Here is a 17814-nt window from a genome sequence, read left to right as displayed (position 1 = left end):
AGGAATTCCCGTAGGAACTTTCGGAGGAATTCCTGGAGGAACTTCCGGAGGAACTTCTGGAGGATTTTCCGGAGGAATACCTGGAGGGACTTCCGTAGGAATTTGTCTTGTTTATCTTATTTGTCCTATTTGTCTCATTTGCTTTATTTGTCTTATTTGTTTTATTTCTTTTATTTTGCTTATTTGTTCTATTTGTCTTATTTGCTTTATTTATTTCCGATTGTTTATCTCAACAAACTCTTATATTTGATTTCAATTTTTATATTTGGTATCCTCGTGTTCACAAATAGGAATACGCTTTTTTCTAGTGTCACGCTAGATACAAAGTTGACGGACTTTCTACCGCTCTCATCGCTCCTGCCGTGCGCCACAAAAAAATATGCTGTTGGCTGCTCTCCCGAAATGGTAACTTTTGTATGGAATTTAAAAACTTGGTTGATGTAAAAAGAGCTTCCTACAAAATTTATTGCGGTGACATATACTTTTTATTACATCAAAATGATCTTTGGAAAAATTCAAAACTTTTGTCAGTTGGGTTTTGCGAAATTCGGTTCCTTTGTCCTTTGTTCCTTTTCCTCAAATCATCGGAGAGAGGTACTGAGAAGCGAAAATTTCAGTTCTACAATAGTTCAGTATTTAGAGCTTTATTCAAATTTGGGAAATAGTAGGTCCATGAAATTTTGTAGGAACTTGATAAATTTCAAAGAGATTGTCAGTTGGGATAAGCGAAATTCGTTCCCAATTCCGAGTTATAGACATTTTAGTACGAAAATAGCGCTCTACCGCGAGAGCTTCCCTCAGACCTTAATGAATTCATAATGCAGCATTATGAAATTATTATTGCATTTTCCTATATTATTCGATTCATAATGCTGCATTAAGAATTTCTAATTCAAACATATTGAAAATTTTCTCGAATTGGCAGAAAAAAAATTGAAATGTTTGTCAAATGTCATTCATGGTTATGCATATCCAGTTTTCCGCGAGCGGTAATGGCCGCCAGCTTGCCTGCGGATTAGTCTCTGATTTGACGTTTCTGGAGGTCAACTGCACCCACCGTTTGAGCATTTTGATCAATATGGTATATAAGAAGGCTTGAATTCACTTAATCAGCACCTTCTTATATGCTACATTAGTCAGAATGCTCGGGCGGTGAGGCAGTTGACCTCCACAAACGTCAAATCAGAGACTGACCCGCAGGCAATCTGGCGGCCATTACCGCTCGCGGAAAACTGGATACATGTGATTTCCAAATCGTTTTTCGGTTGTATCGAGGACATCGAGGGAGTATAAGGGTTGCTGACGTTTAATCATCTTTCTCTTTCAAGCGCATGGCAAAGATAGAATTTGTTTTCATCGGGAAACGTTTCCCGGTGAAAACAAATCCTAACTTTCCTTTGCGTTTGAACTGGCCCCGCTTTGAAGCATTACTTTCTGGTTGTACCGAAGGGACGATGGGCTTGGCGGCAATGGAAACGGTTTAGCTGGTCGGGGATGCAGTCCTGCCTCCCTCATTGGAGGTGGCCCTAACCCCGCACTTCCTGGACAACCCAGGATGTCTGTTGAGCAGATTCCCCCTCCATTGTTTAGGAAGAAAAAAAACACACACACACACACACACACACACACACACACACACACACACACACACACACACACACACACACACACACACACACACACACAGGGGCGGCAGGGACTCTGTCCACGGGCGCGACGCCCCCCCCCCCTCGCCACTGCGAGTTAGACCAGGACCATCGTCCCTAACCCCTAATCCCAAGGCGTCAAGCGACCCGTGCCGAGGGGATGCGTGGCCAGGGGTGAAATAATAAGCTAGGCCTTTAACGGAGCCTGTGGGGTACCTGGGCACCCTCCACAGTAATTGCCCTTACCGCGTTATGCTGGGCTCTGGCGTGGTGGACCTCTTTCCCGAGCAACTCGTGGGACCAAAATGGAAAACCAAGTCAATTCTTCAATTAGTGGTAGTAGTGTAGGCGACAACCCCTTCGCAAGAGGTGGGTTGTTCAGGTCTCCGCCTAGGAGGCCAGAGGCAATAGTCGGCAGCTCAGTGCGCAGCGCCAGCGTGGGTCACTCAACCTTCCTCTCGGCTATAAAAACGCCGGTAGGGGTTATTGACGGCCCATGGCTTGTGGAGGCGATGAACCGCAAACGCGATGGGCTTTCGGCCTTCGAGGTGGCGACGGAACAGCTGGGCGTCATCGAAGCATAATATCAGCAAGGACCTCAAGAGGAGCTTGCAGAAACTTCGAAAGTCGATGCTGGACGCCAAGCTGGAGAGGGCGGTCGGGACGGCCAAGTGTAAACCCGTGAAATCGGTGGAGTCGAGGTCTACCCAGACTGAGGCCCAAGGATTCGCGGACTCAGGCAAGGTCGAATCGACCGAAGGCGTGCCAGCGAAGACGGTAGTGCCAAAGTCTACCCAGACTGAGGCTCAAGTATTTGCGGGTACGTCAGGGTGACTGCTCCAACGGAGCAGACACAAAAACAGGGAGACAGTCTCCAGGGGATGAGCTCCTGGGGCCGCTCCAAAACGCGGAGGTTACTACCCCGAACAAGGGTAGTGGGGCTGAGAAGCTGAACCCCGGTCAGGTACCTCCAAAACCGGGGAGGAAGGACCTGGAAAGGTCCGTCCACTCAAACAAGACGGTGGTAAGGGAGTTACGGCAGGCTGAAAGTTCTCAGCCGCACCAGACCAGGAAATAGAGGGGAATGACGCCTCCTGGACCCTGGTCAAGAACAAGAGGAAACCGAAGACGTCAAGGGCCGAAAAGAAGGCCCAGGCGAATGAGGGTAGCAAGAAAGTCTAGGGTAGGCGCCAATCGCTCCAGGGCGATGCCTAGTCATCACGGCGGATGAGGCTAAGTACTCGGATGTTTTGAAGGCGATGAGGAGTGACGTCAAGCTCGGTGAACTCGGCGCCGACGTACGTCGAATAAGACGTACCCGGATGGGCGAGATGATACTCGAGCTGCGGGGCGTCTCGCAAAAGGGCGCCGCCTACAAGAAGTTGGCGGAGGAGGTCCTATGCGAGACGGTCAAGGTGAGGGCACTCACGACGGAGGTGAATCTAAGGGTTAAAGACCTGGACGAGATCACTGAAGTCGAAGAGCTCGTCACGGCACTGCGGCGACAGTGTGAAGTGGAGACGACCACCGCAGCCGTTCGGCTACGGAAAGGTCCGGCAGGGACGCAGGTAGCATTGGTTCGGCTATCTGCAGCGGACGCCTCCAAGGTAGTCAAGTTAGGGGACGTCAAGGTGGGATGGTCGGTATGCCCTGCGCGCATATACGAGCAACCCGAAGTTTGCTTCAAGTGCCTGGAACCGGGGCACAAGCAATGGGACTGCAAAGGCCCTGACAGAAGCAATCTCTGCCGACGCTACGGATTGAGGGACATAAGGCACAATGCTGCACGAACCCTCCCAATTGTTTAATTTGTTCCAGCAAAGCTGTGAACAGCAAGCACCCATGGGGGTTCGATGTGCCCGGCGTTTAAGCGTGCTGCAAAAATCAAAGTGCAGGTAACGCAGCTGGCTTGCTCGGCCTCGCTTGAGTGTTTGGTGTGCGCAGGTTTAGAGGAAACGGCGGAACACGTGTTGTTCTTGTGCTCACGTTTTCGCGCAATGCGTAACCACATGCTTGCCACATGTGGTCTGGACACTACTCCGGACAACCTAGTTCGGAGGATGTGTGAAGATGAAGTTGGCTGGAACGCCGTTTTATCGGCTATCGCCCAAATCGTCTCGGTGCTACACAGAAGGTGGCGCGTGGACTCAAGGATGGCTAGTTCAGGCGCAAATAAGAGGTGGTGCAAGGGAGCCGGCTTCATGGGTCATACCGGTGGTCATGCTCTGTGGTCGAACTGGATCCTTTTATCGAACAAGTGGCCGCGCAAAGAACAACATGGTATCGTCGCTTTCGCGGCGTCGGTCAACCGGGCGGGTTCCGAGCCCGAGGACGGAAAGGGGTCCTCGTCAAGGCTGGGGCAGGCGTAGGCCTCGCGTCGGCAAGTCCCTCTGTGTGCTGGCGAATAGGCCCTATCGCAGAAAGGTCAATTTGGGGTGCACGCGGCATCATCATTCTTGATACCAATCGTGCAGAGGGAAGCAGGCGCGAATTCGACCCTTCCCACCTTCCGTGGACATAAGGCGTGGTAAGGCCACCTGGAAAGCCGGCAACGCGCTGGCACGATACCATGGTGTTCTTCTAGAAAAGCGAGTTACGATGTTCGGTGCTGCAAGGACACGCAGCTAACCTCGAGGGTGCGTTGTGCACTTGCCCCCCTTTGAAGCATTACTTTCTGGTTGTACCGAAGGGACGATGGGCTTGGCAACAATGGAAACGGTTTTTTTTTTTACAAGGGAGAATGCATTTACACACTAACCCAGTACACGTGCATTGTAGTTGCCAAACTACCACACGGAAGTGTACTGGAGTGTCGAACTCGACCATACCGGTAATACCGACTAAACTCCCTTGGCTCCACCATCGTTTCCCCAGGAACTACCTCCCAGTACTACTTCTGGGGATGGCAGTACTAAACGTACTCGCTCGTTCTCGCTCACACAGGCACCCGTCCCGTGCGAGACTGACTTGGGTGCTCGCTCTATCGCACCCTCAAACACACCCTACATACTCTGTTGCACCTCTGTCATGCCGTGCGGGTCTAACTTGTGTGCCCACCCTTCTCATGCCATGTGGGTCTAACTTGTATGCCCACCCAAACCCTTGATTCATGCTCATGCACTCCATGCTTGCACACACGCTAACGCTCCTATGGGTCTGACTTGTGTGCCCACCCTTCTCATGCCGTGCGGGACTAACTTTTGGGCCCACCCTTCTCATGCCGTGTGGGACTAACTTGTATGCCCACCTTTATCGTACCATGTGAGACTGCTCACCTCTTTCATTCAGTTCGCGCTGACACATACTACTCGAGTCATTCGACCTAACACTCCCTCTGGCATCCCTTGTGGGACTCTTCGCTTAGGTTCCCACTTCTGACATACCATGTGAGTCTGACTCACCTCGTTCATGCCATATGAGACTAGCTCAACACGACTCAACTCATTCCTTTCGTACCATGTGAGACTAACTTGGATGCTCACCCACACTCCTCTGCCACGCCGCGGGTATCAGTAGTCGTAGGAACCAACATTCCTGCGCTATTCCCAGCGCGGCGTGTGCAGTCCATACATACACCTATTCATTCACCCTTCTGCCATGCTTCGAGGTGACGATCTCGGTTGCCACCCGCTGCGCAATTACCTCTGCATGGGCAGACCATTCACACACTTCTTCGCGTTCAGCACTTTCGCTCTAACACCAATCACAAGTTAGTCATGCTTGTCGATTGTTGCTCGGCGCTCAGATTCTCTGCAAGCTGCAGGCAATCTGAGTGGTTGCAGTCGAGACTGCGTTCCACTTCTCCACCGCTTGACACATCCTTTGGATAAGATTATCCGGAGTTGTGTCCCGGCCGCAAACGTCTAGCATTGCTCTTCTTTCGACGTCGAAACGAGGACATACGAACAGTATGTGCTCTGCAGTTTCGTCAACACCTGGGCAGTCAGGGCAGACGGAGACCTCCGCGTGCCCAAACCTGTGGTGGTATTGTCGGAAACAGCCATGGCCTGACAGGAATTGTGTCAGATGGAAGTGAACCTCCCATGGGGTCTCCCCACCCAGCTTGATATGTTAGGGAATCAGCCGGTGGGTCCACCTACCTTTCGAGGAGTTATCCCACTCGCGCTGCCATCTGGCAACCGAAGTCACCCTGGTACGCTCGCGGGCTCCTCTGGTGCCACGTAGGTCAAAACACTCCTCGTCCTCCCGGATGACCAGCCCGACTGGCATCATACTCGCTATCACGCAGGATGCGTCGCGCGATACCGTGCGGTAGGCCGATATCACCCTGAGACACATCAAGCGGTAGGTGCTCTCCAGTTTCTGCAGGTAACTGGTTACCCCCAGTGCTTTTGCCCAGGACGGGCCGCCGTACCTAAGAATAGATGCGGCAACGCCTGCCAGTAGCCTACGTCTACTGGCGCACACCTTGGAGCTGTTGGACATCATCCTCGATAATGCCGCCACAGCAGTCGAAGCCTTCTTGCACGCATATTCGACATGGCTACCGAAGGTAAGCTTGTCGTCTATGATGACCACAAGAATCTTCAGACTCCGCTTTGAAGTGATCGCGACGTCTCCCACGTGTACAACTGCATGTTGTGCCGACTTACGGTTGCTGACGATAACCACCTCCGTCTTATGTTGAGCGAGCTCAAGGCCTCTCGCACTCATCCAGTCCGCCACAGTGCTGATCGCGTGTTCTGCGGTTAGCTCTACTTCGGAGATTGACTCCCCGTAGACCTCTAGGGTTACATCGTCAGCAAAGCCGACGATCTTCACACCAGGAGGGAACTTTAGCTTCAGAACCCCGTCATACATCAGGTTCCATAGTACCGGGCCCAGGATTGACCCTTGCGGGACTTGCGGGAAGAGTACTTCGATAATCCTCGCCAACCGGTCCGGTGACCGTTCGGGGGGTGAAGAGCCCCCTTTGGTCTTGGCCATCACGATCCTATAGGCGTCACCCCACGGATTCGCATTGGCACCCTCGCACAGGTTGTCGAAGCACACTCTCTTGCTGCTCTTGATGGCCTTGTTAAGGGCCAGTCTCGCAACGAAACACTGCCCGGCGGACCGCTGGTTCCTCCTCGGTGCGAGCTCGTTGCGTCCTACGTCTGGCCTGAGGGCAGGCTGATCGTAAGGCAGCAATTTCGGCACTCCACCAGTATACCGGGCGTCTTGGTAGGGTTTTCCTCGGCATAGTAGCGTCGCACGCGCGTGATAGGACAGCTACCAGCGCATCCCCACTTAGACTGTCGGTGTTGGCCTCCAGTCCCAGGGCCGCGGTGAAAACTTCGCTGTCGAAGTGATTCGTCTTCCACCCACGGACAAGGATCACCCGCCCTCGGACGCGGCACACCATAGTTGATCTTGAAGCGAATTGCCAGGTGATCACTATGGGTGTAGCCCTCGTCTACCCTCCAATCAGGTCGAGACCAGACTGGGGCTGACAAACGTTACATCTATCCATGACTCGGCCCCATTCCTACGGAATGTGCTACTGGCTCCGTCATTGACAAGCACTGCGTCGAGTTTTGCAAGTGCCTCGAGTAACGCTTGTCCCCTCTGATTGGTGCAGCGGCTGCCCCATTCCACTGCCCAAGCATTGAAGTCTACCGCTATAACGAAGGGGCTCCGACCTACTAGGTCGGCCGATAGCCTGTCGATCATCTGGTTGAACTGTTCCATTGGCCACCTTGGTGGGGCGTAGCAGCTACAATAGAACACCCCATTGATCTTGGCTATCGCGACACCCTCCGCGGAGGAGTGTACAACCTCTTGAACGGGGTACCTTCCCGTTGTGCAGATTGCCGCCGACCTAGACCCGTCCGCCACCCAGTTGCCATTGCCGGCAGGGACGTTGTACGGGTCGGACAGGAGGGCGACATCGATCCTCGACTCCGAGACCGCCTGCCACAGCAGCTGCTGGGCAGGTGCACAGTGATTCAGATTCAGCTGTGTTACTTGCACGGCTTTTTCCGATTGGCTTCTCCGAAGGGACACGCAGGCCCGCCCATAGCATGGTTCCGGGCCTGCTTCTTACTGGCGCAAATAAGGCACCTAGGTACCTTGTCGCATTCCTGTGCTTTGTGTCCCTCCTCGCCGCAGCGACGACACATTTTGCTTCGGTCTGGGCCCTTGCAGTCATAAGACTTGTGCCCGGACTCAAGGCACCGGTAGCACCTGTCCACTGAAGGTGGCTGGAGCACGCTTACTGGGCATACTGACCAGCCGATCTTCAGCTTCCCTTTCTCGATGACCTTTTTGGCGTCAGCCACCGGTAGTCTGAGATAGGCTACCTGCGTACCAAAGAATCACCCTCTTAGACGTACAGAGGACCGCTCAACCTCTGTGCCGCACTGCTCTTTGACGGCAGAGACGACGTCTTCCGCGGTCGTGACCTCATCCTGCTGCTTACACTGGAGGGTCACTTCCGCACCCAACGACCTGACCTGCGCGCCCTCACCCAAGCCCTCCTGGGCAAGCTTTTTGTAAGCCACCCGCTGGATTGCGCGCCACGCTTCAGTACCAAGATCATTTCACCGTTCTTGGTACGTCTAACGCTGCGCACGTCCTGGCCCAGGGCCGATAGGCTATCGGCCGCTCGCAGCAATTTAAGGACATCGGCGTATTTGTCCTTGTCGGTTTTCACCAACAAGGCCTCGCCTCTGTCTCTCACTTTCTTCATTGGTCGAGGGTGTTCGACTTCCGCCCCTACTGACCAGTTGCCAAGGATTCGCATCCCCTTCGGCGGGTACCGATGGCTGGCTGGGGCCAGCTTGTGGCTCAGCAACTTGTGCCTGTCTAGTGCCTTTCGCCTTCTTGGGCATACGCCCTTCAGGCTCCGGTGCTCCAGGCGACGCTTCGCCTTAATGGCAGCGCGTTTGGGTCGCTTCTTACTTGGCGTTTTCTTGCCCTCACTGGCCGTAAGGGCGGTCGCCTCTTTCGCCGCAGTAACACCGCTAGGGGAGGAGAGGGCCTTGGTCTGCGTACCTTTGGCTACCCTCTCTACTTCCGCTACACGCCTGATATAAGCGACCTGTTCTTGTCTTGCGACACGAACAGCTCGCCGGAGCACCAACAGGCTCTGCTTAAGCTCCTTGTTGGTGTTCTGCCTGCCGCTTACGAACTCGATGATCTCATCGAGTTGCTCGCCCACCACCCGTATCCCTGGTAGTGGCTCGTCAGGCGTGCAGGCAGGGCTACTCCCCACCACCACTGGAGACTCTTCGGTACTGCCAATAGCAGCAGCCGTCACTCCACTTGCCCCCTCTTTAATAGGGGACCTCGCTAGACCCCTTTTGGCAAAGGGGTCCGTCACCTCCAACTCCAAAGATTGATTTCGTTCAATACTCATTGCTTATGGGTCCCCCTTGCGGCTGCCGCCGAATCCTACTGGAGTAGTCGCCTTTAGTGACCATGGTTATCTATGCCTGCCTTGCGGCAAGCAGGAGAGCCATGCGAAGGTTGACACTTGCGTGTTCAGAGCCAGATCAGCGCAAGTCAGGAAAGGGCATCTGAGCCTACTCCCACCCAGTAGGCAAAACTGGATGGCAGGATTGGGCAGCGTGCTACAAGGCCCGCCACGGTTTTATGGGACGGAAGACAGCCTAGCCATTAGCCCACTCGCCGTTTCGAGTCAGTGTCACCCGACCCTACTAAGAGAGTAGAATGTCAGACTGCCAGCCCTCACTTCACAATATAACAATATCCAAATACGAAACCAGTACACGCAACCAGTATGCCATAATCAGGGTCTTACTGATATCAACCCTGATGTGCCAGTGGCACTCCCTGGGCTTGTGCTTTTGAAGCGGCACACAGTCGCTTTGATAGAGTCTGCTTACGGGCACTTGTGGTTTTTGGGAGGGATTTTAGCAGAGCCACTGCTAAATCCCACCATGCCCTAAACAGTCCTCCCTGACTCACAGACAGCTGGGGAGGGGTCGTCAAGCCCTTGGACATGGTCCCTGCTGCCCCCATGGAAACGGTTTAGCGGGTCGGGAATGTAGTCGTGCCTCCCTCGGTGATCCCTAACCCCGCACTTCCTGGTCAACCCAGGATGTCTGTTGAGCAGATTCCCCCTCCATTGTTTAGGAAGAAAAAAAAAGCACAGACATCACCTCGATTCGTCGAACTGAGTCGATTGGTATATAACACTATGGGTCTCCGGGCCTTCTATAAAAAGTTTGTTTTTGGAGCGATCATATAGCCTTTACCGTATACTTAGTATACGAGAAAGGCAAAAATCACTAATATAGAAATTTTTAAAAAATATTTAAAAAATAGGGCTATTTGGGAAATTTCTAAATCATTATAATTTTTTTCTCGAAATTTATATAACATATTCGTGAGTCCACATTTGTTTGTATCCTCCTGATGCATCGAAAGTGTGCGCGTTCCAGATATCCTAATACCTGATACCAGAGGCGCATCCACGTTCCGAGTCGTGGGTAGGACAAATGGAAATGCCTACAGTCTGGGCTACAGTCTGGTATTAGCGGTAACATTAAGCGATTCATATAAATTCGCAGGTATTACATACCTACTCCAGTAACATTTTGGTTTTATGCTGGTTTTATGAAGGTCATGGAAAGCAAATTATGGTTTTGAAGATCGTTATTAAATTAAAAATGTTACTTGGGTAGACTATTGTATGAAAGTAGCATCACTTCCATCCGTCTACACAAATAATGCTTTTAGACTAATCACTATCTCTAAGGTGGAAGCAAGGCACAGTCGAGATCTGTCCTAGTCACGTTCTTGTGAATGGTGGAGGGAAAAGAATTATTAATTGGGACATCTATACTTAGAAAGGAGCTACGTCTTCTCATCGGTGCCATGGGAGGTTATGGAACAGTTAGTGTGGTATAACGGTAGGAATAGTTTTGGTAAAACGTGAAACACAAAAAAAACTAAGGATAGGAAAAGGTAAAGGCTGTGATCGAACCCATGACCTCCTGCTCATAGGCAGAAATGATAGCCACTAGACCACTGAGCTTGTCTACGGATTGGGCAACAATTCTGGTAATGAGAAATCGATGCACATTCTAATACATAATACTTAATACTACCACTGAAAGCATAACTTTTCTATGTTGATATGAAATCCATTTCGTTATGGAAAAGTTATGTTTGTCATTTAATCAATTTTAAAAATAATCAGGACTTGAAAAGTTCTTACGTACAGAATATTTATATAATTTGAGAAAATTTCCTCGATTTTTAGGACAAATATTGCTTTTCCATTATCGATTATCGAATATCTCCTTATGAGCTTCAAAAAGAAGTCATGGGTCACAGAAATTTGAAAAAATACTCAATGGTTTTAATTAATTATTGCTAACTGCTAGGACTTCCTATTATAAAAAATGTTATGGATCTAAATTAAACTATCAAAAATCGCATGATTGCCAAAGAATCTGTTTTGGGAGCTCGGAATCCCTCACGGATCAGATTTAGAGCGGACTTCGGTATGTTTCTGGTTTCTCAAATTCAATAGATCTATTAAGGAAAAATTTTTCCGTGGGCTTCTAATAATCGTGCTTTATCATAACTTCTAAAAAAATATTCGCAGATTTCTACAACTTCTATTTTACCTCTGTAAAACGTTTATAGTCTAAGAAGTAAAGTTTAGACATCTATGAGCGCTTTAGTGCCTGAAGTCCTAAAGAACAATCAGTCTTTTTCTCTAGTATCTTTAAAACATCTATGATGTTTGGACTCTGTTAAACTTTAAAATAACCTTCTGCTAACACAAAATTTCTTACCATCGAATGACTTCATATGTTCTTACCATAATTATGGGTAGGACAATGCTTTGACTGTCCTACCCGGAAAAATCCATGCGTAGGACATGTCCTACCTGTCCCACCCACTCCCGGCGCCACTGCCTGATACACATTACAACATGATAACATCATCAAAATGTCCGAATTCATAAAAATTTATAATTTCTATGCTGGGTTTAGTTTGATTTTGAATCAGTTGAAATTGTCCATCTTCAAAATTGATCGGATTAACCATATGTTTTAGTTATATAAGTGTGTGCGCGTTCCAGATATCCTAATACCTGATACACATTACAACATGATAACATCTTGATAAGAAAATTATTTTGAGCTTTTTAGTGGAATGTTTTCACCTGTCATAAGACGAGTTTATACAATCCCATTGAATTCCACCACTTAATTGTATCTTGACAGATACGTATATCGACCTCAACAGTAAGGCCGTCTTCAGTGTCTCGTACTTGACTCGACTGTTGAGGTCGGAATACTTATCTGTCAAGATACAATAAAGTGGTGGAATTCAATGGGATTGTATAAACTCGTCTTATGACAGATGATAACATCATCAAAATGTCCGAATTCATAAAAATTTATAATTTCTATGCTGGGTTTAGTTTGATTTTGAATCAGTTGAAATTGTCCATCTTCAAAATTGATCGGATTAACCATATGTTTTAGTTATATAAGGTTTTTTTTATTTTTGTTGTGCTTGAAAAAAAAACACGTGATCATAAGGGGGGGGGGGTCTGGCAAATGACCACGATAAACCACATGGGGGGAGGGGGGTTGAAAATCTTCAAAAATTTGACCACGTGGTTTCTGAATGGCCGCTAACGGAAAGTTGAATAATGGATGTAATAATAAAACATAATAATTACCTCGATTAGTTTCGCTTGTGCTCCACAGTTCCAATTTTGTTGAATTTATGATTCTTCAAGACGTTAAAGACTGTCGCTCGCACCCAAACATTGTTTATTTTGCGACAATAAAAATATTGTGAGGTGGTAATGCTTTTTATATTGGTACACTTCAAATCTATTTTAGGCATAATATACTTTATAAATACAATTCATATTTTTTATTAGCCGCACATAGAATGAAAATTCTTGGCCCATCTTATAATCTATGCGCTTTGTGCACATAAAATATATCAGCAGTTTGGTTTGAGTGTATCCCGGGATTCGGGATAAAAAATATTGCTTGCCCCTGAAAATCCCTATATTTTTTTGTAATAATAAGCTAAACTAAATCCTGATAAAGCCTAGTACGCTGCTCTTAATACGGAATGGGTTTATGGAAAATTTGATCAAATTATCACGTTAAATTTGACAGCCGATTTAGTATGGAAGAAATGTCACTTTTACCTTACGGAATAATGGTACGCACGCAGCAGGCGTTATGAGCGTTACGAAATTATCTGTACTTTTCAGCTCTGTACTGCTTCCGGAATTTCAGTAGCCGAATCATTCCGTAACCATTCCGTGTCCTATCTATTTGCGCAGTACTTTTCAGCAGCGTACTAGCCTTTATTATGACATTTGCCCTTGCACCATAGACAACAACAGTACAGATGAGGTACTCAAAAATAACACTCATAAATAAATATACACATAACCACACCTAGCATGAAACAACGGACAGGACACAACACCTAATGTATCCCGAAAAGAGCAGGGCATCGATCCCAAACGCCATAGCACGTCGTTAACCACATGGCCACAAAGCCAGTTTTGACGACTTTTAGGACGGCCAAAATATGCTCCGTCATGGGTTCTATTTGATGCCCTTATACTCTAGACAAATTTTCAGCCAAATCGGTCAACGTTTGGGGCACAGAGAAACAGACGTCTCACTCAACACATGTTCCATCGTTCACCTTCACGGTGAATTCAATTTGTAGGTGGTCAATCGGGCACTGATGGCGCTTCCATCGATTTCGCTTGTGTTTGACGTTTATGCACTACCGCCATCTGGTTGCCGCTTATACAAACACAGTGAATTTAGAATTGGGCGATAATGTTTCCGTGACGATGATTTTGATTGCATTTTGTTCTAAGTGAGACGTTTGTGTCTCTGTGTTTGGGCGGTGCTAAACTCGTTGGAAGTTTTTATGGAAAAATGTATGCATATTTACAATTAGGTACAATTTACGATGAAGAACTATGATACTCATTCAGATCCTAAAAAAAATAATATAGAATGTTATGCTGAAAACCGCGAAAAGATTAGTGTTTGCCCGGCAAAGTTATTGGCATTTCTATGCAGTGGGGTTCGAGCAAATTTCGTTTCTTTTACCTTTGAAAAGAAATAAATTCACCTATACAACACTCCAGTAGAATGCAAATATCTTTGCTCAATGAACTCTAATATTCTCGCGGTTTTCAGCATAACATTCTGTATTTAATTTTACAAGAACTGAATGAGTATCATAGTTCTTCATCGTAAATTGTACCTAACTATAAATCACTGTTTTTCGATGTTTCTGCATACATTTTTCCATGTAAACTTGAAACGCTAGTTTAGCACCACACAAACGTTGACCGATTTGGCTGGAAGCAGAGCAGAGCAGAGCATCAGAGCACCAAATAGAACTGAATAAAAAAGCGGCCCATCAAAAAATTTGAAAAAGTGTTATATATTCACTTCTCTTTTCAGATCTCCTTCATTACCAACCCAAGCGATAACATAATAATAAATGTTGAAGTGAAAAAGATTAGAATGAATAGTTTTAATCTGATCTACTGAGGCGCTAATCATAAAGTAATTTGAATAAATATAAGGTAAATTAATATATACATATTTCAAAATATAATTGTTGTTATTTAATTCTGTAAGTGTATGTCACATTCCATTAACAAAATCAATAAATCATGGGCACTAAAAGTTTCAAACCGGAAATCTTCTAACTACCACAAAAGTTCAACTCAATGGTTCTACACCCCAACAAAAAAATCAATTCTCAAAATTCTTTTACGGGTGTCAATCAAACCAGTGTTGAATTCCAAAAAAATGTTGTGGTCGAAACTACCATTCCGAGGGTTAATTTAAGAATACGCACCGACGATTTTCAGCAGACAACAAACCCGTTTGATATTACCATGCGCGTAGTAGAAATCAACTGTGGTCCTGGTGGAATGTTGTTACATGAACTGAATCAGTGGTGAATTTGTCCGAATGCGTGGTTAATTTAACTGAAAATTTGTGGTTGGTTTAAAAACATGGCGTAGTCTACAAAATAGTAACCGTTACCATGGATTTTTTTTCTGTGTATGGACTCGGACCATTGCCCATCTGGATAAACTTTGTTTTCGAGAACATTGGTGAAAAGTAAACATCAGTTTTGACCAGGCATTGCAATATCATCAGAGCACAGGATATCATCTTCGCTTGTGCAAAGATATTATCCCTAATCAAAGAGCACTCTGGAAAGATATTAGGGGTATACACTTAACGGCGTAAGTTGCTGCGTATCTGATTATAGAAATGTTTCACACTCAATCACAAGGGACATATTTCAAATCACCTATGAAACATTTCCATAAACAGATACACAGCAACCTACGACGTTAAGTGAATCCCCCTATTATCATTTGATGATGATCCTGATAGCCAGCGCGGTTCGGGGTTTGTTCACGTTGCGAGGGCGTTGCTACAACAAAAGCAGTGAAAAAACTTTTCTCCATGGCGAACATTGCACTTTGTTTATTGAGCAGATAGATATTATAAGTTCAGTAGAAAATCGAATTATAGCCGCTATTGAAATTGGATTTTTCTCACAATCCATACGTTAAACCTAATTTCGGAAGTAGTGCGCTGTATAGCACATCACCAAATGAAAACAGCGCACCACTTCCGAAGTTAGGTTTAACGTACGAATTGTGAGAAAAATCCAACTTTGTTAGCGGCTATAATTCGGATTTGCACTGAATTGATAATAACTAAGATCGATATCCCAGCATATCATCAGTATCTTTGCTCAGAAGATCGAATGATGGGATAAATTGCAATGCCTGGTTTTGACGTACAAACCTATTACTTTACCCACCTTAGAGTAAAATCAGCAGTGATTCAAATCGTTCGGACAATCCAGGAGAAGATTGGCCGGCTGAAAAACAACAAAGCCCCTGGGGTTGACCAACTAGCAGGAGAGCTATTTAAACACGGTGGTGCGGCACTGGCTAGAGCGCTGCACTGGGTCATTACCAAGATTTGGGAGGAGGAAGTTTTGCCGCAGGAGTGGATGGAAGGTGTTGTGGGTCCCATCTACAAAAAGGGCGATAAGCTGGATTGTATCAACTACCGCGCAATCAAATTGCTGAACGCCGCCTACAAGGTACTCTCCCAAATTTTATGCCGTTGACTAGCACCAATTGCAAGGGAGTTCGTGGGGCAGAACCAGGCGGGTTTTATGGGCGAACGCTCCACCACGGACCAGGTGTTCGCCATTCGCCAAGTACTGCAGAAATGCCGCGATTACAACGTTCCCACACATCATCTATTCATCGACTTCGAAGCCGCATATGATACAATTGATCGGGACCAGCTATGGCACCTAATGCACGAACACGGATTTCCGGATAAACTGACACGGTTGATCAAAGCGACGATGGATCGGGTGATGTGCGTAGTTCAAGTTTCAGAGGCATTCTCGAGTCCCTTCGAAACGCGCAGAGGGTTATGGCAAGGTGATGGTCTTTCGTGTCTGCTATTCAACAACGCTTTGGAAGGGGTAATACGAAGAGCAGGGATTAACACGAGTTCTACAATTTTCAATAAGTCCGTCCACCTATTTGGCTTCGCCGACGACATAGATTTTTTTTTTTTTTAATCTTTCGTTTATTTGGAAGGCTCATTTGCCGTGAAGCGTTACGGAGCCGAAATCAAGTTTAACAATACATTTCTTGATTCTTATACATAGTGTTAGTTTTGGGGAACCGAAAGACTCGCGGTTTAGTCGAGGTTAGGGAATACAATAATACATTAGGAAAGGAGAGGATTCCAGGGTGCTTAAGTAATTACGATTCTGATTTTCTCAAAATTGACATTCCTCGCATTTTTACATCTGTAACGGGACAAACAAACTTTTTTTGGGAGACAGTGACTAGAGGAAGATATACGGAAGGGATTAACGACAGTCATTGAAATTTACAACAATAGGAAGTCATTCGTAATGGGGTACGACAGACAAGGGAATGGGCAAACAATGATTGCAGTATTACACCAGCAACTTTCAAAACTTGGTGGACCAGGGACATGTACTCTAGATCAAGGCCCGACAACACTTCCCTAATAGGCTTTGGTTGTTTTCCTCGGACCCGGAGATGTTCAGTTAGCGCAGATCTGGGGCCACGATGCTCCTCGCACGCCCACACGACATGATCGATGTCCTGATAATCCTCGCCGCAAACACAGAGATTTCCTTCCGAGAGCCCCACTCTGAAAAGATGTGCATTTAGAGTGTAGTGATTGGACATTAGACGACACATGGTTCGAATGAAGTCTCGTCCCATATTTAATGTTTGAACCATGGACGATTCGATACCTGCGGGCGAATTGAATACAGCCATCTACCCAATTCCCCATTTTTCCATTTCTGTTGCCGGCTGTTTAATGTTTCCTGACGAACTAATGTGAAAAATTCATCTATGGTGATTCTCCGATCGTAAATATCACCTTCCATAGCGCACCTTAGCAGAAGAGTCCGCTTTCTCATTTCCCGGATCGAGCAATGAGAAGGGACCCAAGCCATGGTGATTGTGTAAGACCGTTGTGATAAGGCACTCAAAGCTTTCCGTATCCCATTCAGTAGATACGCTGAGTGCTTAACCGGTTTCATTGACCGAACAGCCTCCAAGGAACTTAGACTGTCGGTGAAGATGAAAAAGTGGTCAGGAGGTAGGGATGCGATTTGCTCGAGTGAATAGTGTATAGCTGCTAGCTCAGCAGTATACACGGAACAAGGCTCTTTGAGCTTAAAATAGGCGCTATGAAAAACGAAGAAGTTAGCACGATTGGTATCTACCGAAGAAGGGCTTACCTCCAGCGTTATGTACCAGTGGTAAATACTCATGAATCGAGATTGAAGGCTTTTTCGAGCAGCTTCTCGAATGTGTCAATGACCATTGGATTTAGGATCTGATGAGGAACCGGAGCGATAATTCCGCGAAACGATCTGTTAGTGGCAGTACTCCCGCAAGTACTTCCAAGCTCATTGTATGTGTCGAATTCATACATCCTAACGCGATACGGAGACAGCGGTACTGAATCCTTTGAAGCTTCAGCATGTGTGTTTTAGCCGCGGACTGGAAGCAGAAACTACCGTATTCGAGGACCGACAAAATGGTTGTTCTATACAACGTCATAAGATCTTCGGG

The 17814-nt window shown here is 47.0% G+C and overlaps 1 protein-coding gene across 4 annotated transcripts in view; it reads left to right on the top strand.

Moving 5' to 3' along the window:
- LOC134225992 (unconventional myosin-XVIIIa) overlaps positions 1-14246 on the top strand; it is a 543965-nt gene extending 529719 nt beyond the window's left edge. For all 4 annotated transcript variants that reach the window (XM_062706483.1, XM_062706482.1, XM_062706484.1 and 1 more), the window contains one exon: positions 14096-14246. In XM_062706483.1, the coding sequence (XP_062562467.1) occupies positions 14096-14129 (34 nt within the window). In that variant the 3' untranslated portion in view covers positions 14130-14246. The remainder of the gene's footprint in view (positions 1-14095) is intronic.
- Positions 14247-17814: the final 3568 nt, after the last annotated feature.

Source organism: Armigeres subalbatus, chromosome 3 (genome assembly GCF_024139115.2).
Source record: "Armigeres subalbatus isolate Guangzhou_Male chromosome 3, GZ_Asu_2, whole genome shotgun sequence".
Lineage (NCBI taxonomy): Eukaryota > Metazoa > Arthropoda > Insecta > Diptera > Culicidae > Armigeres > Armigeres subalbatus.
Note: the sequence above shows the minus strand (reverse complement) of the source record. Positions and strands in the feature narration are given on the sequence as shown.